Source organism: Ambystoma mexicanum, chromosome 5q (genome assembly GCF_040938575.1).
Source record: "Ambystoma mexicanum isolate Mex_15411 chromosome 5q, UKY_AmexF1_1, whole genome shotgun sequence".
Classification (NCBI taxonomy): Eukaryota; Metazoa; Chordata; class Amphibia; order Caudata; family Ambystomatidae; genus Ambystoma; species Ambystoma mexicanum.
Genome location: NC_090933.1, coordinates 394,313,981 through 394,341,515, shown reverse-complemented (window position 1 = coordinate 394,341,515; position 27,535 = coordinate 394,313,981). Strand labels below are relative to the sequence as shown.

General features: G+C 47.4%; 1 protein-coding gene across 1 annotated transcript in view; it reads left to right on the top strand.

Annotated features, from left to right (window-relative positions):
- Positions 1–27,535, top strand: part of ROCK1 (Rho associated coiled-coil containing protein kinase 1) — a 3,300,884-nt gene that overhangs the window by 974,099 nt on the left and 2,299,250 nt on the right. Inside the window, exon 8 of the mRNA XM_069620881.1 lies at positions 17,294–17,432. Coding sequence (XP_069476982.1) covers positions 17,294–17,432 — 139 coding nt within the window. The remainder of the gene's footprint in view (positions 1–17,293; positions 17,433–27,535) is intronic.

The following is a 27,535-nucleotide window of genomic DNA, read 5'->3' as shown; positions in this document are numbered from 1 at the left end:
AGAAGATTCCGGAAAACCATGGTCCTAATTGCCCCGGATATGGCCAGGAGAACGTGGTACCCAGACCTTCTGGACATGTCCATCTGCCCTCCAATTCGACTTCCTCTCGGAGAGAATCTGCTCTCACAGAAGGGAGGTCAGGTTCTCCATCCAGACATCAAAACCCTCAACCTTCACACTTGGCTTCTGAAAGGCTGAGGTACAAGGATTGGGCCCTCCCTGATGACGTTATGGAGGTGTTGCTTTCGGCAAGAAGGCCAGCAACAAATTCTTTATACCGCTGCCGTTGGAACAGATTTTGCAGCTGGTGTAGGGAAAAGAATATCGATCCCTTTTCATGTGGTACACCAATGGTTTTGTCCTTCCTACTTTATTTAGCGAATTCAGGCCTTCAAGTTGGCACCATCAAGGGCTATCTCGCAGCGCTATCCATCTTTAAGCGCACTGCGGAAGAACCATCCTATTTCAAGTTACCCTTGGTAATACAGTTTCTAAAGGGGTTAACTAACGTTTATCCCGCAAGACCATTCCAGGTTCCCCTATGGGATTTAACTTTAGTCCTAACTTTCCTGATGGGCACACCTTTCGAACCACTCCACTCTTGTTCGTTAAGATTTCTTAACCTTAAGACTGTTTTATTAGTAGCACTTACATCTGCTAGAAGGGTGAGCGAGTTACAAGCTCTTTCTTGTAAACCCCCTCATACAATCTTTCACAAAGACAAAGTTGTTCTGCAAGTGAAGCCTAATTTCCTCCCAAAGGTGGTTTCTGAATTGCATATCACACAAAAGATTACCCTTCCATCTTTCTATCCTCCTCCCCATCCGGGGAAAGAGGAAGAGAGGTTACACAGGCTGGACCCAAGAAGGGCTTTAAGTTTTTACATTAGTAGACTGGCTAGGATAAGACAAGCAGACCAGCTGTTTGTAGGCTATGCAGGTAACAAGCTGGGGCGACCGATAACTAAGCAGACCATTTCCAGATGGATTATTTTAGCCATTTTGGAATGTTATAAACTGGCAGGAAAAGAGCCCCCTCAAAATCTTAGGGCTCATTCGACCAGAGGTATCGCAGCTTCATCGGCCCTCAAAAGAGGAGTGCCGGTTAGAGACATTTGTGCGGCTGCCACATGGTCGTCCGTCCATACCTTTACACGGTTTTACAACTTGGATTCCTCCTCCAGTCAGGAAACTAGGTTTGGAAGGGCAGTATTGCACTCTATTCATCAATAAGAGGAAGCATGAAGTCAGTACTCCCACCTCCAATAACAGAATACTGCTATGGAGCCTATCTAAGATAAGGAATACGTCGGAGGACACAATCCCTTCGAAGAACAAGTTACTTCTTACCTTGTAACTTTCTTTCGATTGGATGTTCCTCCGACGTATTCCTTATCGACCCTCCCATCCATCCCCGCAGTACTACTTCCCTTGTTGTTGCAGCTTACGCTCCTTCAGGGTGATTAGTTGAGTCCAGAAAGAATTATTTTGGGCTACAAAACGGAACTGAGCAACGGACGCTGCGCGCGGCCTTTATAGGCAGGATGATGTCGATACGGCGGCTGTCGAGGGACATCGACTCGGCGGACGTCGACGCGCAGCGCCCTCTAGAGAGAAAACATTTCCGAGGCCAGCAAAGCTGGAAAGAGATATCTAAAATGAGGAATACGTCGGAGGAACATCCCATCGAAAGAACGTTACAAGGTAAGAAGTAACTTGTTCTTCTTTACGATGGGCATCACCCGAGCCTTCTTAAGATCCTGGGGTACAATGCCAGAGGAGATAAATACATTAATACATTTGCAAATTGAAGGTATTACAGTGGGGGAGCATGTGTTAATCAATATAGTGGTGTATATGTCATTCGTACATTTAGTGGGCTTAAGTTGTTTAATGATAGTTTCCACATTCCCTTCCGTAATAGGAGAGAAATAAAAAATGGGAACAAGTGGGGATCTTTGGAAAGACCATTCTGATGGCTTTTGCTCAGTGCATTTTAAGTTATTACTTTTTATCATGATGTTATCTTTGATGGTATGTAATTTATTATGCATTGCTTGTTGCATCACATTGCACCATGTGATATTATCAGTAATAGATCTCTCTGGTGTTGAGTTATTGGTACTTTCTTGTTCATTTAGAATACATAAGATTTCTTTAGTGTGTTGTTGGGCACTTTGAATTCTTTTGTTAAAGAAATTCCGCTTAGCTTCAATAATAGCCTTTTTAAATGAAGCGGCTGTAGCTTTGTATTTGCTAAGGTGCACAGGTGTACCCAGTGTTTTCCATACATGATAGGTTTTGAGAGTTTGTGATTTTAGTTCTGGTGTGACCCACAGATTATGTTTAGGTTCTGGCTTTATTGATTTCTTCTTAATGGGGGCCAAGATGTTGGCTGTTATTTCTAGGTTAGAGGAAATCATTTTAACTAAATCCTCTGTAGTATCTGTTTTGGGGCAGTTGGGTAAACTGCTAAGCCTGGATTCCACTTCATTAAGGGTGATATTTTTCAAGTTACGGTATGATGTTTCCGTATTATTTAGCTATTTAGGTTTAATGGGGGGATTCACTGTGATAGAGAAGTTCACGAAAAAGTTATCTGACCATGGACATGGTGATACTGGAATTTCGTTAATTTTAATAGCATGGCCAGCTACCCAGTCCAAGATATGGCCCATGGTGTGTGTTGGTTCTTGGATGAATTGTGTAAAGCCCAGTTCAAGCAAAGTATCTTGCAGTTCACGAGCATTCTTGTCATCCTAATGGTTATACCAAGGTCTCCCATAAGTATTTTGCATTAGCTTTAAGTGAGGAGAGTATGAAAGTTGAGATGTTTTTCACAAAGTCTGAGTTTATATTTGGAGGTTTATAAATTAGCAATATGTTGAGTGTGCTCTCGGCATGCAGGCTAGTCTTGACGCAGAGGGAATCGACGCCTTCCATAACAAAGTCCCTACCTACCCATATGTTATAAATTGTCTTATGTATGCGGGCAACGCCTCCACCGCGGTTGGTGAATAATGCATTGTTGATGTTGTGTACTCATGCTGGGAAAAATGTAATAAAATGTTTTGTGAAAAAAAAAATGCTCCTTCGCTTCAAAACGGAACTGAGCAACGGACGCTGCGCGCACTACTTATACCTGTGATAACGTTGGCACGGAAGTCTCAGAGGAACATCGACTCGACAGGCATAGACGCACAGCGACCTCTACTGAGAAATTGTTTTCTGAAGCAACAAGCTGGATATTGGGAAATATCAAAGATTAGGAATACGTGGGAGGAACATCCAATCAAAAGAACGTTACCAGGGGTAAGTCACTTGTTCTTTGAATGGATTGTGTCCTCCAACGTATTCTACATCTATGACATGTAATGTCCACAGCTGTGCTACTTCGGACATTTTTCGGCAGAGGGCGTCCTGCTTTGGTGTCAGTCCATGTCCCTCGAGGGCAACATCACCGGATGTTATAAATTGGATGCAGGGCGCCCGTAGCCTCAGTTCTGTTTTTTCCGCAAACGTGTTTGCTTCGGAGACTCGCCGCGTCTCGTGTATTCCTCATGAATATCTTCTTCGACCCCTCCAACTCCGTGGCCTGGTTTTAAGACTTGTTGGGACTGCAAGTCTAAGATGTCGATTCCGGACCTGCATCGCATTTGTTTGTGGTGCTTGGGTGAGAGTCATGATACCGACGACTGTTCCAAATGCCAGTCGCTGACTTCTAAGGCCTTGTGGGAGCGTATAGGGGAAGCTTCAGGTAGGTAGGGGTTCTAAACCCAGTAAGTCCTGTAAAGCTGCTAAGGGGAGGTCCACCGACAAGTCGAGGGGCGAGACTCCTCGTTGGAAGGAGTCCTGGGGATCTCATTCCCGGAGTGGTTCCCGCCATTCGTCCTCCTCGTCTCGGCATTCTCGGAAGTGCTGTCACCGGTCGCCTTCCCCGTCCTCCGAGGATGGTGCTGTGAGGAACGCAGCTTGACCCACTAAGTCCTCGACTCCGAAGAGTGGGCAGCCTTCAGGGAGTAGATGCTGGCAATTTTCCAATTGCAGGGCACAGTTCCATCCGTGCCTTCTGAAGAAGCCAGCAGGGAAGGGTCTTGGTCCTTGGCTCATACGCCTTCGGGCTCGGGTCCTTGGCGTGATTCTCATCTGGAACCCTCGAGGTCCTGTTCGGACAAGGTTCAGGTTGACTGGCTGTTTCCAGATATCTGTCTTCGTCCCCGACAAAACCACAGAAATCTGGCAAGAGCGCAAGGTCGTGGTCGACTCCGTCAGTGCCGTGTCAGTCAGATACGGATGTCAAAGCTTTGCCTTCACACCAGCCCTTGGCGCGTTTGTCGACCTCGACACTGAATCCGCCTGCACTCTCGACGCCTTCCGGTCCTTTTTGCCGTAATTTGCCGATGGAGGTCCCTGGTAATGTGGATCCTCCGAGGAAGGCTACTTCCAAGTCTGTGTGGTCTGTTAAGGATTCCAGACCCTCTTCTGTCCTGAAGCAGGACTTTTTTTTTCCCTCTGGATGATATCTATGAGGAGAGGTCAGATTTGGAATTTGACCCTGTTGTGCCAGATGTGGCTCCTTTCTGGTCTGGGGACAGTCAGTTGGAAGAGTTATGCCAATCTCTTCATGATGCCAGTGGCTTAGACACTTCTCCGGAAGTCGAGTTTGGCAGACCTGAGCCCTGGGGCTCATGCCGAGTCTTCCTATAGGAGACTGATGGCTATGGTCACTTAGTATCTTGCTTGGTCTAGTCCTCCGGAAGCTTTTGTTCAGGATGATTTAACTGATATTTTGGATCAAGGTCCCTCCTCTGACCCAGTATTACCTTTCGATTTGACTTTGCAGAAGAGGGTGGCGGCTGCATGGCCGTCACCGTAATCGCTTCCGGCGGTTAACAAATCGTTAACTTAAAAAATACTGCCCTTGCAGTAGCGACCCCAGCTACCTTTCCTCTCACCTACTCCCGAGAGTTTGGTGGTTCAGGCAGCTACAACCACCTCGAGGCAGGTGGCGTACCCTACCATCCCTCCTGGTAGGAACGACAAGCGCTTTGATGGATGGGCACGCAAGGTGTTTTCTGCAGGGAGTATGGCTCTGAAGTCTACCAACTCCACTTGTGCCTTGGCAAGATTTTCACACACTCTGTGGAATTGTTTCTCTAGCGGCTGAGCATATTCCCGAAGGGGAAGAAAGGGATGGGTTCCTTGCTCTCGTACAAGATGGCAAGGCTGCCATGTGTGAGTCCCTTGAGTCGGGTTTGGACACGGCCGACAGTGTTAGCCGGTCCATGACTGCGAGCACCGTTATACGCAGTTTTGTGTTTTGTGGAAGTCTGGTTTTGTTCCGTTTGTGCAAGCCCGTCTTTTGAACATCCCCTTTGATGGCGCACATTTGTTTGGCAGCACGGCTGGCGAGAGCCTTGAGAGGTTGCAGACCTCAAAAGCTGCTGCTAAATCTTTGAGCGCAGCTGTGCGTCATCCTCTGCTTTTTCGTCCTAGGGGACAGCAGTGGAGGGGAGGTTCCTTTCGTTACTACTCCTTTTTTGGTAGGATGAGAGGAACCGCCAGTCAAAGGGGCCAACGTAAGAGTACCCATGGTGGTCTGGGAAATAGGGGTGTCAAAGCCGCTCAGGCAGCTGCCTCTTTGCCTTCAGGCGCTGCTACAGCCGCTCCAAAAGAACTGAGGCCATTTTCCATTGTTCGCTGGTTGGGGGAATACTGTCTCAGCATCTCGAAGAGTGGGGAGCCATTACTTCAGATGCGTGGGTTCTGGAGACAATAGCCCATGGCTAGTGCCTTCCCTTCCTCAAGCAGCCTCCCAATAATCCACTGGGGAATCTCTCTTTGAAGCTTCCGGATCCGCTCCTTGGGCAGGAGATCTTGACCCTGCTGTAGAAAGGCGCTATAGAACTGGTGCCTATAGCGGAGAGGAACAAGGGATGGTATTCCCCCTATTTTTTGATTCCAAAGAAAGACTGGGGTTTGAGACCCATCTTGGACTAGTGTTGGTTAAACAAACTTCTCAGGAAGGCCAAGTTCAAGGTGGTCACTCTTTCTCAAGTCCTCCTGGCCCTTCGACTTGGTTGGTGTTTCTCGACCTACAGGATGCTTACTTCCATGTGCCGATTCATCCAAAGCACAGAAATTACCTGAGGTTTGCGGCTGGCAGCTCGCACTTTCAGTTTCTGGTCCCTGCCATTCGGATTGACCTCCGCCCGAGGGTCTTCACCAAGCTAATGGTGGTGGTGGCTGCGTATCTCAGGCGAGGGGGGATTCATGTCTACCCCTAACTGACTGATCCGTGCACGTTCTCCCGAACAAGCGATGGATCATCTCGGTCACACCTGATGCTCCCTCCAAAAGCTTGGCTTATCCGTCAATTTCAAGAAGTCTCATCTGACACCTTCCCAACAGCTCCAGTACATCGGGGCTGTGTTGGACACGTCATTGGGGAAGTGCTCGCCTCCCAAGGTGAGGGCTCATCACATTGTGCAGATGGTGGACAAATTACAACATGCCCAGTGTCTCCCGGCTTTCAAATTCTTAAGGTTGCTCGGCCTCATGGCATCCTGCATTTTTCTGGTGCCAGAGGCCAGGCTGAGGATGAGATCCATGTAACGGGTCCTCAAGATGCAGTGGTCACAATTCTCTGGCAAGATGTTGGATCCCATTCACATTCCACTCTCGGTCTCACAGGATCTTCTGTGGTGGGCCAACGAGGGTAACCTGATGAACGGGGAACTGTTTTGGAAACTGAGGCCGGAGGTGACAGTAGTGATGGATGCTTCCCTCACAGGATGGGGAGCTCATACCGACGATTTGACTGCCAGCGGTCGTTGGTCTCCGGAGTCCAAACTCCACATCAACCTGTTGGAGCTGCGGGCCATCTGTCTGGCCCTGAAGGCTTTTCTTCCATCTGTGCGGGGGAAGAGTGTCCTGATCATGACGGACAACACAGTGGCCATGCATTACCTCAACAAAAAAGGGGGTGGTGGATAGGGTCACTCCCGTTGTGCAGAGAGGCAATGCAGCTCTTGGTCTTGGCAATCCTGCAGGGAATATCACTCTGGGCAGTACATCTGGCCGGAGAGGAGAATGCAACGGCAGACGCTATGAGCAGTCAGAGCATGGTCTCTCACGAGTGTGAGTTGGCTCAGGAAGGCCTTCTGGAGATCTTTGCCCTTTGGGAACCCCACAAGTAGATCTCTTCAGGACAAGCGCCAACCGGAAGTGCGAGAGATTCTGCTCAAGGGAATTTCCTCCGAGAGGAGCTTAGGAGACGCCTTTGTCGTGGATTGGTCATTCCCACTTCTGTACGCATTTTGTCCATTCCCCGTCATTCCTTAAGTGTTAAGGAGGTTCGGATCCCACATGATCCTCATTGCTCCGGATTGGGCCAGGAGAGCGTGGTATTCGGACTTTCTAGAAATGTCCATCTGCCCTCCACGCTGTCTTCCCTGCCGCGAGGATTGTCTATCGCGCGCGGTGGCTCGGCTCGGCGCGGGGAGGGGAGTGTTAGGCAGAATCCTCTGCAGTACCCTTAGGGAACACTACAGACAATTAAGTCCACAAGTGGTAGTACAATTTCACCTTTGGTATAAGCCTGTACTACACAGTTATAGTGGTAGCAGTAGCGGAGCAGCCAGACTTTTCTCAAGAGCAAATGAGCAGTAATAGGGATTACACAAAGGACTACAATTAAACACTGACTCAAGGTTTCTGGTTAAAAAATATAAGTACATTTATTTTTAAACCATCTGTTCACAAAACACTTCACTTCTATTAAACAAAACCACACTCTAAATATTACACACAACCAATTCCTTTGGTTCAGGTTAATTCAAGGTAAGTACATTGGGATTTGACAGACCGGTGTTGTGAAACAAAAGACGTTACCGGGGTTTAAGCAGCGCTCACTTTTTGACAGTAATGACAGTTCGGTCTTACGAAAATAAAACGTACCCGCGGGAAGAATTGTCACCGTAGTCAAAAACACATTTAGCACATTGAATAAAAACCAAAGAATAGGGGATAAAAATCATGGGCAATACTTTTGTCAAGGCACTCAAATCAGAAGACATGTTTTAAGAGACAGATAAGGTCAATAGGCCTGCGCCAGTGTCAAATGGAGCTGAGCTCTGTTGTCGAGGATCACATGATTAGAACAGTTCGAGATTAACGTTGCCAGGTGTACTTGGATATTGTCAAAGGGAAGCAAAAGTTCTAAGAGGGAAGGAAGAACGGATAAGCCTTCGGCAAGAATAAGGGGGTTCACCCAGATTCCTCAAGGTCGGACGGAAAGAAGGACCACATGGACACAGTACCTTATTCGAATGAAGAAAGCTGGTGCCACGGTAGTTGTTCCTGGTAGTTCCTGCAGACTCACGGTTCTTGAAGCATCAGTCGTGGCGACAAGAAGGACGACGTCTGTAGCGATCTGCACTATCCAGGGATGAGGCCAGCAGCAGCAAAGCAATGGTGAATAAAAGGTGCACTCCTTTAAAGCAGGAGAGGGCTCCTCTGACGGCTATCTGGACCACTACAGCTTTGTGCAGCGATTTCGACCCAGGAGAGGATTCTCTGGCTGTAGAAGGGTGAGCTGGTTGGTCCCATCAGGCTCAAGGGAAGAAGACTCTGCACTGGATCTTCTCAGTCGTTGAAGGGTAGATAGCTCAGGACTGCAGCAGGGCTTCACCGGGACTCGCAGAAGCCGTTGTCTTCTCCGCTTCTCTTCGTTTCATGTAGTTCCAGTGGCGACTCTGACTTCTAGCCCAAGAGTCCTGCCTTTTATGCCAAAATCCCCCATTCACACAGCCTGGCTGTCAATCACACAGCAGGGGGGTTGTCCAGCCCGGACAACCAGCTCAGCCAATGGACACAAGTGCGACTTGGGTCTCCAAGTAGACACTGTGCAGGGGGTTACTAAACCCCTCCCTCACATTCAGCCCACCTAGAACCCAGACGCCAAAGGAGGGCTTCTTTGCAGATGCCCGCCAAAGGACGGCGAACAAAGAAAGCAAACCTGGTTTGCCGTGCAAAGTAAAACACAAGAAAATGGTGAATAAACTCGACTGGAGCCAAAATAAAAAATATTTGGTCAAGCGGGTTTATGTTCGAGGCCAACACAATAGCCTTAAAACAGTACCATGTTTATACTATAGTCGCGGTAGAAACGTTAGGGAAGATGCCACTGCCAGCAGCCAAGTCTTAGTGTTAAGGGAGCGAAACAAGGCTCCAGAAGGTACAGACAAAAAGGGATCAGAGTTAACCCTTTCCAATGCTTCATGTAAGATGAGGTGTACTGGTTGTGTAGTTTGAATCACTACATAAAGTAAATGGCAATTTTACCTGTTTCTGGGGGACAGTAGTCAGCCCCAGAAAAATTGAGTCAGTGTGAAGTCTTAGAGACAACCCTGTGTCACTGCACTTAAGGTGCTGTGTAACGCACACAAAAAGTTGGGCTCATGGAGTGGTGTGGCTCCAGAGCCCAAGATCACTTGAAAGTAAAAATACACATGGCAAAACGCATGTAAGAGTGGGGAAAAAGGTTCACACTCTTACCAGGTGGAAAAAAATAAACCCCAGCAATCCAGCAAAGCTGCTGAGGAACTCACTAGGTAAGAGAAATTAGCCATATATGAGAATTCTCCCCAACAGGGAGGGGGGCTGGATTCTACATCCAGAGGTCAAGACTCTAGACCTTCACACTTGGTATCTGAAAGGTTGAGATATAAGGATTGGGACCTCCCGGATGACGTGATGGAGGTGTTGCTTTCGGCCAGGTGGCCGGCAACCAAATCCTTGTACTGTTGGCATAAGTTTTGCGACTGGTGCAAAGGACAGAATTTCGATCCTTTTCAGTGTTCCATTCCCATGGTTCTGTCTTTCTTGGGCCCACAGGGGCCTTCAAGTGGGTACCATTAAAGGTTACCTGGCGCCGCTGTCTATCTTCAAGCGCTCGTCTGAAGAATGTTATTAATTCAAGATTCCATTGATTACCCAATTTTTAAAAGTGCTCACTAATGTTTTCCCGCTGTCCCCGTTTCAGGTGCCTGTTTGCGATCTGAATTTTGTCTTGAAATTCCTGTTGGGTGCTCCATTTGAGCCTTTGCACCCTTGTCCTTTGAGACTGTTGTCTTTCAAGACCGTTTTCTTGGTTGCAGTTACATCCGCTCACAGAGTGAGTGAATTGCAGGCACTTTCATCTAAGCCGCCCTTTACTGTGTTCCACAAGGATAGGGTTGTACTGAGGGTACGTCCATCCTTTCTACCTAAAGTAGTGTCTGAGTTTCATCTGAGCCAGAAAGTGGTTCTTCCTGCTTTCTATCCTTCTCCTCATCCTGGTAAGGAAGAGGAGCGACTCCATAGGTTGGACCCTAGGAGAGCTCTGACTGAACAACCATTGGGCCAGGCTGTTACCAAACAGACCATGTCCAGGTGGATTATCCTCACCATTACTGAATGTTACAGATTGGCGGGCAAGGACCCTCCTGAAGGGTTGCGGGCTCACTCCACTAGGGGCGTGGCTATTTCCACAGCCCTGCAGCAGGTTATTCCTATTAGGAATATTTGTGATGCAGCAATATGGGCTTCTATCCACACATTTCTCAAACATTACTCCCTGGCTATGCTCCATGGTCAAGATATGGCCCTTGGTAAAGCGGTTCTTTATTCTGCCACCTGATTGGGTATTTTAAATTATTTTCCCTCCTCAGTTTTCTGGTACTGTCATAGATGTGGAATAGTTGGAGCACACAATCCATTCGAAGAACAAGTTACTTACCAACTGGTAACGTTCCTTCGACTGTATGTTCCTCCAACGTATTCCACATCGCCCTCTGGAGAATTTCCTATGCTATTGCAGCTTGCGTTCCCTCAAGGCTTCGACCTCAACGGAGGCCTTTGAGGGACATCGATCCGACGCCATCGACGCAGGACGCCCTCTGCCGAAAAATTTCCAAAGTAGCACAGCCATGGACATTACATGTCATAGATGTGGAATAAGTTGGAGGAACATCCTGTCGAAAGAACGTTACTCAATGCCTAACCAATATTTATTTGGATCGTTCCTCCTCTCCTATACTAAATTTCTGTTTACATTCTTCAAACTGCAGGGCTCTCCTGTTCTGAAAAGTCCTTTAATGCCAGGGCTTTTGCCCCCTTCCAAGCGTCCCAAAATGTCTTTTTCTGACCTGGGGGAAATCGTTATGAGCCTTTGGTGTATATGGACCCTATCCCCTGGGTATTTCCCCCTTTTAAGAACTTGATCCCATCAGCGTAACTATACTTTTGTTGCTTCTAGAAGCTGTCCACCTGCCCCTCAGGCTGTGGTTCGCATATCATGTAAAATCCGTAAGGGGATAAATGTGATCCCTTGTTCAATCTCACACTAACTTCTGTGTCTCTTCCGCTGCCCATTTCAACATTGGCGCTATTTGAGCTGCAAGGATGTATCTCGCCATATATGGGGCTCCCAACACCCCCAAAAGTGTTGGTCGTACCTGGACTCTGTTGTATTCTTGGTTTCTTCCCATGCCATATGAAGGATACAATTTCCGACTGTAATATCTTACATATGCGAGGCGGTATCGCTACTGGGAGCGAGCTCACTATGTACAGTAGTCGGGGGAAGTAGTGTCATTTTTACCGCCATGTAAGTCGTCCTTCAGCTGCTTCCACAGTGGGGTTATGTTTGCTGTACAATCACTTCTTTTCCCTCGTTAATTGTCTCCCCAGGTATTCTATGCTGTTCTCTTCCCATATCGGGGTATTCTTTGCCAGTCTCTTTATTTCCCGTCGATCCTGTTTAGGGCTTTGGATTTCATATAGTTTATAGTAAACCCCGAAATTGGAGCAAATTCTTGCAACCTCTCCATCACTCAGGGCAGCGAGCTATTTGTGTTTTTCAAAAATAAGAGAATGTCGTCTGTGTAAAGTGCTATTTTGTGTACCTCTTTTCCACTCATTATCCCCTGAATTCTCTGATCCTGTCTAATTGTAACCACCAGTGGTTCCATAGCCATGGCAAATACTAAGGGAGACAGTGGGGACACCCCTGACGTGTGCCTTGCAGTATTTTAATCTGTGCTAAGTTTTGCCCGTTAACCAGAAAGGTTGTTGAAGATATTTGGAAGTTTGCCAAAATCATCCTGTTAAACGCAGGTCCACATCCAAACGCTGCAAGAACCAATCGCAGGTATCCCCAGTCTAGGCTATGAAAAGCCAAACGCGCGTCAAGCACTGCTATCGAGAACAGTTTTCAAGTTTTTGTGCCTAGATCTATTATATCTATGGCTCGACTAATGTTGTCCTGCATGTGCCTCCCTACTGTAAAGCCTGCTTGATGTTCATGATTTATTCCCGGGAGAATTTTCATTAGTCTGGCAGCCAGAATCTTGGCGTATATCTTAGTGCCACTGTTTAAAAGGGCGGTGGGGCGATAACTGGTGCAGTTTGTAGGATCTTTCCCTGGTTAAAGAATTAGTACTGTGGTAGATTTCCCCATATCTTCCATGATCACCCCTTGTTCGCTTATGTGATTTAAAGAGTCTGGTTAAAGGTGCAAGCAATTGGACTCTAAAGGTTTTATAAAAGCTGTTTCCTAAGCACAGGGTACAGTGTTTTATTGCTAGGCAATGAGTCTATTGTATCGCTAACCTCTTGTGTCGTAATGTGTACTTCTAAGGTTTCCCTTTCCTCTCTGGGTATTTGGGGTAGCTGCAGTGTTTCCATATACCTAGTCTGTAACCGTGGATCTAGCCCTTCTTGTTTCAACAGGCCTGCATGGAACTTTTCCATGATCCCGAGTTTATATGCTTCTGCTGAAAATAACCTACCTCCCTCATCTTGTAATTGGGTGATGTAGTTCTAGGTTTTTTGCTTTCTATGTTTTGCTGCTAGGTATCGGTTGGCTTTCCCCTCCCTGAATGTAACATGTTTGCTTAGTATTTAATAACACTGTAGCAGAGCGGTCTGCCACGTATGCTTCCATGCGCTCTAATCTTCCGTAGTGCCCTTGGGGATTTTTGTGTCTGTCAGGTTTTATGTTGGGCTTCCGCTTTTTTGACCTCCCCCTCCAGTTTCCTCCTGATCCCTTCTTTACCCCTAATGTATATTATGGATTGGGATATGATTTCTCCCCGTACCATCGCTTTACATGCGTCCCAAACTATCCTCAAATCTGTTTCCCCATTCTCATTTTCTTTGAAATAATTGCCAATCACCTTCTCCATATGTGCTCTCAGTGCTATATGCTCTAGAATCGGCTCATTTCATCTCCAATGTTTAAGAGTTACTGGGGTATCCTTGGGCATTTCAATTTGTATTATCACCAGGGCATGGTTGGTTAGGTATTTAACCCTATTTCTATCTTAACTACATGGGGGATTAATGTTGCAGAGTCCAAAATCGTGTCTATTCTTGAATAACCTTTGTGTACTGCTGAGTAATGTGTGTAGTCTCTCTCCTGGTCGTGGAAGAATCTCCATGTCTCTATTACCCCCAAGTGTCGGAATAGCTTCCCCAGTGCTTCCCTATTCTTACCGTCTGCAGTGGTCAGCAGGAGTGTTTCGTCTAATATGGGGGTCCAGTACTCAATTGAAATCTCCATCCACGATCACCTGCCCTTCACACCAGTTTCCTATTTGCTGGAGCGTTTTTCCCGAAAATGTCCTGCTTTTCGTTAGGAGCATATATTGCCAGCAATGTGTACATCTGCCCCTTCAGAATACCCTTAAGTATTAGAAAACTTCGCGCGGGGTCTTTGTGTAGAACCTGTTTTGTAAAGCTCAGATTGGCTCTTATTAGGATTGCTACTCCTTTCATCTTTGTCCCGCTAGAGGCATAGTACTGTTTGGGGAGTGCCTTATGCAACATCCTTCGTTCATCCTTGGGAAGTAAATGTGTTTCCTGTATAAACGCTATGGATATCTGGAGCTCTAGAAGCCTCCTCAAAATAATGCCGTTTTGCCGGTAGGTTCAGACCCTGCTCGTTCAGGGTTATGTTTATCTCAGCCATACCCAGAGAGTCCTGATGTCTCTTTACCAATGTCTCTGTCTCTTCCTTCATGTGTCTTTAAACCTGCATAGGATTCATACCAAAAGAAACAATTCCCAAACTCTCAAAACTTTAACTCCAACCTTTCCCCTTCTGCCCTCCCCCTCCCTTCCCATCCCCCATCCCTTTACCCCAACTTGGCCTGGGTTCTCGCAACCCCCCCCCCCCCATCCTCCCAGGGAGAACTCCAGGGCATTGGGCCTTGTACAAGTCTGGGATTTAGAACAGCCAGGATAGTCCGAATCCTGAGTCGAATTCCAAGATGGTCAGATATTTGCCCCTCCGTCCGGGTCACTTCTCCTTAATCTAGCATTTTTGTTTATTCTTTCCTCTCCCCATGTCGTGTGGTAACATCTTGTCGCCAGTACCCTTTCACTTATTCAATGTTTTAGTACACAAACCTGTCAATTTCACTTCCCTCCCACGTCTCCTGTTTGTCTGCCGTCCATTTCCATGATTTGGAACCTCCTATAAGAGAGTTTTGACTTGCCAACTGTTCAGTTTGGTCCTCGTCACCTTCTATTTGCATCAGGGATTTGGTGATCTGCTGTTGCTTGCCCTCCCATATAAACAATTAGAAGGTGAAGGTCGATTTGTAGGTGATATTGTTAGCTACGAGTATCTGTGTTACTGGTTGCATCACTCTCCTCTTTTGCAACGTGGTGAGGCCAAGGTCCTGATAAAGATGAATCTGAGACCCGTTTATAGGTTTTGGTGTGGTCGTGCCTCCCAAGTATCTTATCTTTCATAATATGAGGTCAGGGCCACCAAGACATCCTGGGGTCTTGCGCCCGGGTCCCTCTTCTTAGGACCCACTCTGTGCACTCCGTCGATCCTTATGTCCTCCGGCTGTGTCCCTTTTAGGAGGCTACTGAAGCACTGTTGCACGGTCTCTTAAGTCATGGTCCAGGAACGATTCCACCAGACCCTTGACCCTAATGTTGGACCGTCTGGTGCGATTATTGAGGTCCTCTGCTTGGATCTGTAAGTTGTGAGCGTCTCTGGCCACTTGTTCAAGTAGCACGCTCTTTTGCTTCAGATCCTCCGACACTTCGATTAAACTGTCCCCTGTCGTGTCAACTCTATTACCCAGTTCGTTTATTTCCTTTCTGTCTTCTTGTAGCGATGTCTTCAGCTCCTCCTTCATTTTCCCAAATTGGTCCTGGGGTGATTCCATCATCCTTGTTTCCATTCCTCTCAGGCAATCTTGTAGCTCTTCCTTACTTAACGCCATACTGGGGCGGCTCTCAGTTTTGTCCCCTCTCTCCACGTGTTTCTCCGGCGCTGGTGTTTGGGTGTCTTGCTGTTGTCTCCAACTGTCCTCCTTGTGAGATTATCCTTTTATCTCTTGCTTGGTTACTCCTAGGTTTTGCCCCTGGCGTCTGAGAGGTTTCCTTATACTTCAGTTTTCCCCTGATGGTGTGAATCTGTTCCTACCGTAGTATGGGTCGAGTCCCTCTTTCTTATGGTGGGTGGGGGACCAGTATTCAATAGACTTCAGATCGAGAGATGACAATATAGCGCAAGGGGGCTCTGTGGCAATCACTGTGGCTTAGCGTGCAGCCCTTATGCCTATCTTATTTCCTCAATATCCTCAGGCAATCCCTTTGTTTTGGCAGTGCAGAAATTAGGTGGGGAGTAAACTGTTGTCTTCTTTGTTCCTTCTTCCCTTCTGTGCTTCCAGGACCTGTTTTTGTATTTCAGGTATTATCCTATGCTTGTTTTGGGTCGGTGAGCAGGTTTCACTGCGTGTTTTATCACAGCGTGTTATATCACCTTTAAATCAACTCTTCACACCTTTCAGTTCACAGCGCGGTGTCTCTGCCGGTTACCCTGCTACCCCCTCCCTTTCTCTTGATCTTGGTGTTAGGGTCGTTAATATTTGATCAGCCCCCTGACCAGGTGCATTGGCATGTTCCTCTGGCTAACAGTTCCCGATACTGCGTCTGCTTTGAGGCGCTTACGCTCTGCTGGCCTCGCTTTCCACCCACGGGGTCTGTAATTGTCTGAAGTAAATGTCTTTGTGCTCCCGCTTACCTTCTGTTCTGGTGGTGTGACCTTCGGTCGGGCGCCTCGCTGCTTTATCCATTTTTAACCCTTTCTGTGGCTGTAGCTGCTGCTGCGTTGCTTGTTCTCATGGAGCGTCCTTGCCTTTGTTTTCCTGGCCTAGCGGCCATCTTCGAGAAATGCAGTTTTAAAGTGAAAGTGAAACTGTTTTTTCTTTTACTGAGGATTCCCAGCCTGACGGAGAATATTCATGAGCATGTGAATCCATGCCAGATCCATGCTGGGGAACAATAGTTACAGGCAAGTAACTTAAACTTGCTGTTACTCGCCTGCACTTGTTGGCTGACCTTACATCATTCCATTCCAAACACCCTTGTATTTTGATGTTATTTTCCACTGTAGTTTAGGATTGTCAGCATCAGCATCTTATTGGGGTTCCTTACCCTGCAGCTTTATAAAAGACCAGTTTCTCTTCAAGTGTCTCTCGTGAATATTACTTTTCCCGCGCATAGTCTATGCTGCACAATTGGGCAGTAGCCGTTCATACAGGACACTACTTGAGGCAGCACGGAAATCTGAAGCTTTTATATACTTGTGTTCAGTGAGTGAGAATGCTAAGGATTAAGATGCTGTGACACCTCTGTGGCGTGGCCATAATAGTTAAAAATGTTTTGCTGGCATTTCCTTTGATGAGGCTGGGATAAAGAAGACTCTAAATCTATTTTTGTGTATCGTTTCTCTTAACATGCAAACAAATGCTCAATAAAAATGATTCGACTTGGTTGACGGTTTAGTGGGGCTGTTCAAAGAACACCGTAAAACAGATGTGTACTCAGCCCCAGGTTTCAGAGCTGCTCAGGCAATTGTGTTGTTTTTTAGCATTCTGTGATTTTCTGTCCTGGATTTATATGGAGGAGGGGGCCAGGGGGTAAGAAAAACTATGTAATATGATGCAAGGCATTTATAACACACCTGTACACAAGTGTTTCTAGGAATGTAGACAAAAACCAACACTGCATAAGCATCTCCTGAATGTTATGGACCGTGGATGTTTGGCTCAGATAATGCTTGTATTTAAAGATACTGCAGCAGTCACATGTGAATAATGTGTCATAGATTATTTGAATTTCACTTTTGCGAGTGTTTGAGCTGATAATCGAATGATGAAGTTCATATTTTGAAAAGCTTTGTCAGATGGTAGTCTGTCTTTTAACAGATTCAGGTTTCTTTACAGGTGACACACCGTTTTATGCTGATTCTTTGGTGGGAACGTATAGTAAGATTATGAACCATAAGAATTCCCTCACCTTTCCTGATGATAGTGATATTTCGAAAGAAGCCAAGAACCTTATATGTGCCTTCCTTATGGACCGGTGAGTCTTCTATTTTAACCGTAGAAACTATTTTTTTCAATATAATTTCCAGAAATTACCATGTCGGCTGTTGCCAAAGAAAGATTTACATTTTCCATCCATAAAGTGAGGAAATGGTTGTATATTAGAATATATACGCAAGGAACACAAGTTGTTTGGGACAATCCAGCTCCATTTCTAAACTCCCTATGTTCAATTTAGTGCAATTTTACATGAAGTAGATTTATTCAAACTTGTTTGGCCAAACTATTTTATCAATGTTCTTTCCTGGATAGTTTGCCTCCGATTACAGTTATCCTAGCTGTTGACAGTCTATGGTTCAGTTGATAAGATAATTCCAGTAATCTAACTTGCTTTTTTGCCCTCTATTAAGGAGAATAGATTTTTTAGGGTTTTCATAAGTGATAATTATATAAATGTCAGTTTGATTTGCCGTTCCATGTAATGAACATGGTGGACTCATATTTCACTTTGAAATAGGTAAAACTGTAATGCATGCTTTGATTGTTTTGCCCAGTTTGGCATAATAGGAAGAGGACAATGTATTAACCTAATGAAAATACCTGCTTATTTAACTTGCCTTCAACAGCTTGACTCCAACTGTTAAAATGTTACTAACAGTCTGAAAACACGATGACCTGTTTAAAGGACACATCTGGATCTGGGGAGGTGGTGGTCGCATTCCACAGAGAAACTGAGGGGCACTGCACACATTTTGTCATGGTAGTGACTTTGTCATTGAAGTAGTGTGATGCTGGAAATGCATTGGAGGGACAGAGCCTCCATATCCTTGTCCTTTATTGCTTTATCATGTTTGTTCTGTCTTGTTTTCCACGCAGGAGTTCATGTGGGACTCCTGGCAGTGCGGCTCTTCCTCTTTTTGTCGTGGTGAACAGACCCTTGCGATACCCCTATGGCACCCATGGGTAGGGGTACAACCCTGTACTCCTAGGGTATGTTTTTGGGCACCTGTGTGTGGCCCACAGAGCAGGGTATGGGCTGGTGGTAACTCCATGCTGAATTTGACAGGTGCTCTGAGTATCCTCCATTTTTGGGGATACCCAGGCCCTGCCATTGGAATCAGTTGATTCCTGATACGAAACAAGATGGCACCTGTGGCCTCTTGCTGTCTATCGCCTGTTACTTTATTTTCCCGAAGTCCCAGGAAGCCCTGACTCTGTCCCTTCCCCCTGACTGGCTGTTGGGTGGAAGTTCCCTAAATGGTAGTGTGGGGCAGTTCAGCCCAGTCAGGCTCGAGCCTTCCCAACGACTATATGTTGTGGGTATGCCTGTGGGGTGGGACCTGAGTGAATGAAGTGTGTGATGAATATGCATTTCATGTTATGAGTGTCTAGTATCTGGTGGTTGGCATAATGACTGAGACAGCCCTGCCCGAAACTGGAATGAATGCTGAATGGCAGAGTGCTTGTCCGAATCTACATTCTGTAATGTGAGTGTCTGGATGGAGAAGAATGGCCTGAATGCACTGTGAGCCTTATTGGCTGCCTGAATGCCCTTCTGAATGATTGGTTGCCTGAGTGTGACCCAGCAGAATGAATGGGAGATCCACAGTATATCTGGGGGGCCTCTCACTGATGGAAATTGTTCAGAAGCTGATGTTGATACTTAACCTTGAAGCCTGCTGGAAGAAGAAGAATTGCTGCTGCTGTCCTTCACTAATCTTAAAGCTCAGTGACTGTCAAGGAACTGATCCAAGAGAGCACCTGGCTAGGAGACCTCTTCCCGAGCTACGAGGGACCATCGTGCACCAGCTGATCTTTGCCACAGAATCACAAAGCGAAGCGCCCGAACATTGAAGTCCATCACTGTCTACAACCGCCGTCGCCGACCGGAGCTCCAGTGCTCCTTTGCGTAAGACATTTGATCCAAGGACTCCCTTGCTCATCACCATCAACGGCTTTCATCCTGCCGGAGAAATTCAAGGCCGTCGACGACTGAGGAAAATCCGCCAGTGGGTTTCCCGCCACCCGAAGACCTCAGACGAAGCGACTAAAGCCAGCCGTGGTTGCATCCCGTTCGCTGATGGCAGACGCCGACGCCCTGGATGGGCCAAAGTTCTTCAGGCCAATCGCGCTGTTAAACAGATGCAAAGTTGCTGGGAAAAATAATTGCGGGGCGATTGGGAGGGATTCTTCCATCTTTGATAACGAATGACCAAACAGGGTTTATACACAACCGTTCAACGTACGATAATGTTTGTCGAGCTATAGATCTGATTGCCCTTTCCCCCGAAGATCCCAGGAAGGCTGTCATTATTATCCCTAGATGCCCATAGGGCATTTGACAGCATGTCCTGGGGGTATCTAGAAGCGGTATTAGGAGGGTTTGGTGTTGGCCCTGGGTTTTCCAAATTAATACTTTCACATTTTCAAATCCCCTCGACCAAGGTCAAAGTAAATAGGAATTGGACCTAGTCGATTGTCACCCTTAGTTTTTGCTTTGGCTATTGAGCACCTGGCCCAACAATTTCGACTTCATCCTGATATCCTAGGCTTTGAGATAGCGGGGCAATACCATGAAGTAGCTTTATGCGCGGATGATTTGCTTTGCTTTCTGAACGATGCCCCTAGTTCGATTCCGCCCCTCTTGGACCCCCTGACTCGGTTTGCAACTATTTCTGGTTTCAAATCTGTAGGGATGGCCTTAACTGAAGATCCCAGTAGGCTAGAGGGAGTACAGGCAGCATCACACATTTCATGGTCCTACACTGATATCCCGTATCTGGGGATAAAATTAACTCCAACTTACGCTGGCCTCTACAAGGCGAATAACCCATGCCCTGTTTAAGGAGGCAAAAGAGTGGCTGCAACACTGGGACTCTCAGGAGATCTCATGGCTAGGCTGAGTTAATGCGATCAAGATGTCACTTCTCCCGAAACTTTTATATGCTTTTAATTCCCTGCCAATTCCCATCCCTGAGTTCGAGCTCATAGCTATGCAAAAGGAGATAGGCCGGTTTATTTGGAAAGGGAAGAAACTGAGGGTTCCTTGCAAGCTTCTTACAAGAGGGAAGACGGTAGGTGGGCTGGGCCTCCCCTCAGTGTTGCAGTACTTTAGGGCAGCTCAGGTGGCGTTGATGCTTTCCTGGTGAAAGTCATTGGATCCTCCTAAATGGCAAGAGATCGAACAGGCAGTAACTTCATTTCCCCTGGCCTACTTCCCATTTCTCCCCAGTGAGGCTCGGAGTTACCGGGGTGAGTTGCTTCCAACCAACCTAGCCACGCTCCAGAGTTGGGATAGGGCATGTTCAGAGGAGTATTACGTCAGGGTTAGACCCGCTATCCCCCATCACCCAGAATCCGGCATTCACCCCGGGGTTATGTGCCAAGTCATATCAAAACTGGAGTCAGGACAAACCCCTAATACTGAGGGACTTGTATGTAAGTCGGAAACCCCTGACTTTCCAAGAATGTAAAGAAAGGTTCGGGGTCTCAGAGATAGAACGCTTTAGGTATATTCAACTGCGGTACTGGCTAACTAATAAGGGCACCCGTCAAGCTGCTATGAGAGTCCCAGTTGGTATAGAAATTAAAATCCTCAAGGGGCAACAGTCGCATAGAATGGCCTCATGTAATCGACTTTTAGAGAAAGCTCTATTAGAGGAGAAACTCCCTTACATGCAAGCTTGGAGAGGGAACTAGGACTGGAAATTTCAGAAGAGTCATGGCAAAGGATCTGGCATAGGGCCCAGAAGAGTTTGCGTTGTGCTGTAGTGAAAGAGAACGCCATTAAAGTCTGTTTTAGGTGGTATTTATCTCCAAGTAGACTCCATACGATTAATTCAGGATACCCGGATACATGTTGACATGGATGTGGGGACCGGGGGGATCTGGCCCACATGTGGTAGCACTGTCCAGTTATTCACATTTTTTTGCTGGATGTGAGGTTAAAAATTGAAGAGGTTCCGGCTCTCTGCTCCCCATGGACCCAAGAGTGTTGCTGTTGGGGGATGCACCAGAAGATGGGTCTTTCCCAATGACAACACATAAAGCGGCTCTGATCTCACAACTACAAATTGCCGCCAGTTTTGGAAAACGATGGAAGGTCCACAATTAGCTTATTGGTGGATAAAAGTGTGGGAATTGCTGGGCCTGGAGAAACTCACAGCCATGCTTGAAGGGAAGCTTCCAAAATGTATAAAAATTTGGAGCCCATTTCTGGACTGTGTTTCAGACAGAGAACACATGCTCTTCAACCAGAACTTATGAAGCACTTCATGAATCCCTTATACTTGATGCTGAGTTTATGAATTGATGGCTTGTTGACCTGACCCAAGTGTTACTTTTTTTTAAATCTATTTTCTCACCCCTTTTTTCTTCTGGCTATACTTCGCCTCCTTAGTATTTTGGTCTTTGAGTTAACCTACCTCTTAATCAATTAACATTGAATAATGAATTCACGAAGATTGGATCAATTTATTACATGAAAGAGTTGATATGTAATGAAGGGGGAATGAATTGTGAAGAGAATTGTTATGTATTCTTGTACTTTATGCATTTGTATGTTGAAAATCAATTAAAAAAAAAAAATCCCCCTCAAAAAAAACTTGTTTTACTTGAGGGCCAACTTTCCTCTCCAGGTCTTCATTCAGTGGTAATCGCCCATGCAGTATGGAGGAAACGGAACGGGACGTGGGAGCAATTATGTTACTCACCGTAGTGACTAACGTACTCCTAGTCCATAGTCCCCTTTCCTCAATCAGTCCCACCGCCTCCTTACCCTTAAAAAAAAGTAATTAGGCAATTTTAATATAGTCGACATGTCAAAGGGGACTGAGGGGTGGTGCCGGTGGGCAGAGTCAAGGCAGTGCATGCTCCCGGGGTTGCGCCCGATCGCGCATTTGAATTTGAAGGAGACCATTTTTTCTGGTGAAAAGGGTTGTTTCCCATATGTAGTGAGGGACGCCCATACTATATGGAGGAAAGGGGACTATGGACTAGGAGTACGTTGGTCACTACGGTGAGTAACATAAAACGTTCACCGTAAGGGCAGCCCCTGGTTTGCGAAGCATCGATTAGGAAAGTGGTTTTTGATAAAAGATGGGTAGGTGTCTGTTATGTACATGTCACAGATGTACACATCAACTCTCGAAGACAGTGCAAGGGTTTTTATTTGAAGAATTGTAAAGACGCTTGCTAAAGGACAGCCTCACCCCTAGTGTAGGGCATACCCTCCCTATCCCAGGCTTCCCTCAATCCCATGAATTTGTCTCGGTATCAGTAAACCCCTACACTCTTAGAATCTGCTTGTCTGGGGGTGATGACCTAAGGGCAAATGCCCTTTCTAACTATTTCCCGCTGAGAATCTAGGTGGTCCCTAACCTAGGTCCCCAATGCAGTGTAACGTAAAGATGGGTGCATTTCAAACACTCTGCCCCACCTGGTCCTTCCCTTTCACACCCTTGTACTCCTCACCCTGATGTTCTTTTCAGTCTTTCCCTTCCTTCTACTCTTCTTACCCAGTCTCACATGTCTCTGCATCTCTACCATCCTTCCCATCTGCCTTTCTGATGTTCTCTCTTGGTCTACTCATTGCCTCACTACTAGTACTCTCCCCTCTGTGCACGAATACTACTCTCCTCTCCACACTGTTACTATAGTAGTTTCTCCAAACTATCTCCCTTACAATATTCTCTACTCACATCATCTCCCATAGACACTCTTCTTTCAGTCCTCAGTCACCACCTCATTCACTTCCTACTCTCCCTTTATTAGCCCCCAAACGCACCTTGCATAGACACTCAAACCCAAGTACCACTTTCTCCCACCAACCAATAACTCACCTTGTACACTGCTTCAGCAACCCTCCTATACTCTCATGTATACTGTCCTTCCTCCACTTGGCCTCTTAATGCTCCTTGTCATAATGCACACCTTTCCTCTTCCTGTGCCCCTTTTTATCCGCCAATTCCTTCCCTCTCAATTTGCTCTCTTCCTCACCTTGTTCCCCAGGCAACCCGCTGGCTTATTTCCCCAGGAAAATCGTTATTGGGGCGCACACCCATAGTCTTAAACCCACCCATTTTTTTTGCATGGGCCTCTTAGTTCTAGGCAATCGCGGCCTGCCGTAATCAGTCAACCTTTTTCCAATCCCCCTCCTCAGCAACAGCTTCATAGGGAAAGAAGGCATGACATGCCCCTTCGGGTCCACGTGTCCCCTGGGGGGGAGGCTGGCTTGCCTTTGACGTGCAATTTTGGCGCCATAATTTTTCGGACCCCTGGGTTCTCTCCTTAGTCTCCATGGGGTACTGCCTTTGGGTACCTTCCTTTCCTCCCCTCCTCTCCCACAGATTGGGGCAACAACTCTGTTGGCGGAGATCCGGTTGCTCGTCGAGAGCCAGGCTGTGGAAGAAGTCCCAACTTCCCAGCGAGACTTGGGCTTTTATTCTAGGATTTTCGCCCTACAGAAGAAGAACCAGGCTGGTCTGAGAGTTGTGTTGGACCTTTCCACCCTCAACTGCCCACTTACTCTGCAAAAATTCAAGATGGTTACGTCAGCACTTATTGCAGGAACACTGGACAGGGGAGACTTGATGTGCTCCCTGGATCTTAAGGACTCGTACCTACACGTCCCGATTTCACAGCCGCATCGTTCCTTACTGCGGTTCAGGATCATAGACTGCCATTTCCAATACAAGGTACTACCCTTTGGCCTCAACTCAGCCCCCAGGGTTTTCACCAGGCTGATGAATGCAATGGCAGCCTTCCTCAGGGCCACCATGTCTACCCATACCTGGACGACTGGCTCATCCGGGCCACATCTCAGGAAGTGGTTCACCATACCTCCTCCGCACTGATGAATGCACTCCACGACCTGGAGTTCACTATCAATCTCGAGAAGTCTCTGCTGCAGCCCACGCAGACACTTACCCTCCTGGGCCTCATCTGGCACACACGCTCAGAGAGAGTCTTTCCCTCGGAAGACAAGATAGTGGCCATCAAGAAGGCCACCTCTCACTTTGTCTCCAGGGCAGTGACCTCGGCCTGGTGGTACCAACATCTGTTGGGTATAACGGCGGCCGTCCTATTGGCTGTAACCCACACAAGGCTCAAGGTGAGGAGATTGCAGCTGCACTTCGCAGCCTCATGGAACCAGGAGAAGGGTTCCAATGCGGAGCCAGTCGACATTCCTCTCTTCCTCCCTTTCTCCACTCTGACCTCATGTGGTGGTCCGCGTACTTCAAACTGCGGCAGGGCTCCACCCTGCTCCTCAAAAACTAGCCCTCGCAGCGTGGTACCTGAGCAGGTCACGTTGAAACACTTGAACCTCTCCCAAGCTAACCGCCCACTCCGGCGTGCAGGTGGACACATGCCACACCTATCTGGCAGCCCTAGGGTCTTACAGGAATTCGGACGAGGGCCTCTTCTCCACTTCTAACCCGGTGGTCAAGCACATTTGACCGCCTTCACAGACTCCACCCGCCTATAAAGAAGCCACACTTTGCGTGGGACCTCAATGTTGTGTTGGACGCCTTGGCGCACAGACCTTTTGAACCAATGGCGTCCGTGGACATCATGCTAGTCACCATAAAGAACGCTCTACTCGTGGGCATCACCTCTGCTCGCAGAGTCAGCGACATTCAGGCTCTGGTGGCTTCAGAGCCCTACACCACTTTTCACAAGGACAAAGGTGGTCCTGCGAATGCACCCTGAATTGCTACCCAAGGTGACCACCTCCTTCCATCTCAATGAGGAGATTCTTCCCCATGTTCTTCACCGACCACAAGGATGAGCCTCAGAAGGTCTTGCACTGTCTGGACGTCAGACGTGCTCTAAAATACTACCTAGACAGGACCAAGGACTTCTGCAAGTCGGATGCCTTGTTTGTCACTTTCGGTGGGTCAAGGCCTGGTTATCAGGCTTCTAAGGCCTCCATAGCAAGGTGGATGGTCGCGGCCATCAAGGAGGCTTATGAGGGGCAACACAAGCCAGTGCCAGCTAACTTGCACACCCCTGCGGTCAGAGCCAAGGCCACGGCCATAGCATTCCAAAGGCATGTGCCGTGGCAGGTCATCAGCAGGGCGGCTACCTGGGCCACCCCTTCGGCTTTCTGTAAGCACTACTATTTGGACGCCGCCTCTAGGTCAGACGTGGCTTTTGGGCAGGCGATTCTAAGAAACCTGTTTTATTGAGGACGGTCTCCTCTCCACTCTTAGGCTACATTCAGTTGTAATCGCTGATACAGTATGGAGGAATGGGGATGGGAGGTAAGAGGCATTTATAGTTACTCACCGTAGTGACTGACATACTCTTAGTCCATAATTCCCTTTCCCCCATACGTGCCACCATCCTCCCCCCTAATTATACAGGTGTCATTGGGCAATTCTGAATATTCTCTAAGCATTAATGGGGACTGAGGAGTGGTGCCAGTGGGCGGAGTCAGGCGAGCGCATGCTCCCAGTGCCGCACCCATCTAAATTTATAGGGGAAGAAGATTTTTCTGGTGGAGGAGAGGGGACTATGGACTAAGAGTACGTTAGTCACTACAGTGAGTAGCTATACATTTCCCCCCCCATACCATATCAGGAGGGCCCAACCTGCAGTCTTCCTGCTACCTGATCTTAGACAAGGCCCTGTACCCAAGGACCACCCTACACCAGGCCAAACTTGCACCTGCCTCCATACTGAAAGTTGGCTGTGGTTCGTGCTAACTGCTGCACAGGTCCTTAATTTGCTACACACATGCACTGTAATGTAATGGTTTACTTGCCTGGAACACAAGACTTGCTGTATTTGCTAGACTATACTTGCAGAAATGTAAATAACAAGATTCTACATATAACAAAATGGGCAAGACTTTGCGGCCTAGTGCCACGTCACCGGGAATTAAGCACCCTGTGAGCCACTACAGCTAGTATTATTATGGCCCCTTCATGAATGGTCAGACCCACATCTGCCAAACGAAGACCCCCACTTGTATGGTATCTTTGTTTGTTGTTTAGTTATTTTAGTTATATTGGTTCATTACACCAGCTGTGAGGAACAGCCGAGACCTGTTCACCACTTTTTGTTACTGCATGAGTTATTAAAATGTCTAAAATGTAACTGAGAAATGCCAATAAACAAAGTTTCAAATAAATAATGGGTTAGACTCAATACAATGTGTTGCCATTCGGCCTGAACTCAGCGCCAAGGGTATTCACAAGACTGATCAACATGGTGGCGACCCTGCTCAGGTTGGAGGGCCTCCGTGTGTATCCTTACCTCGACAACTGGTTTGTCCGAGGGGGGGTCACCAGAGCAGGTCAGGTATGCAGCGGGAAGACTCATGTCTACACTCTACAACCGGGGTACTCTATCAACTTCCAGAAGTCTCCGCTCTACCCTACACAATCACTGGTGTTCTTGGGGCTGCTGTGGGATATGCAGAAGCAGGTGTTCCCCACGAAGGAGAAAGTGGCGACGCTCAAATCCTCCGTTGTTCACTTCCTCAGCAGAACAGTAACTACAGCCTGGTGGTACCAGCACCTGCTGGGAGTCCTGGCGGCATGCCTCCTGGCCATCCCTTACACCAGACTGCGAATGAGTAGGCTGTAGGTTCATTTCCCAGCATCCTGGGACCAGGAGTCGGGTCATCAAGGAGCCCTGGTCACTATACCCACTCACCTACAGCAGGACCTCACTTGGAGGGGGCAGGATGCGAACCTCATAGTGGGCAGACCATTCAGGCCCCCCTCTGGCGAACCATGTCTACGTATTCCTCACTCATGGGTGGGGCGCTTCCCACAGCCATGGGACACATTCTGTGCACAATCTTTGGTCTAAAACCGGCCAACAAAATAAAATCAACTGGCTGGAAATGATGGCCTTTTGGCTCGCACTCAGGGCATTCCTCCCACTCATCAGGAGCAGTGCAGTTTGCATTCGGACAGACAACTCTACCTGCATGTACTACCTCAACAAGCAGGGGGGCACCAGATCCCCACTCCTATGCAAGCTGGCCCTCTGCATCTGGCAGTGGGCGATGGCGCACGACATACATCTGGATCTCAGCGGTGCATCTGCCGGGGTAATCGAACCTGGAGGCAGACCGACTCAGTCGGGCACCGACGACTGCGAGTGGCAATTGAACGAGAGAGTCCT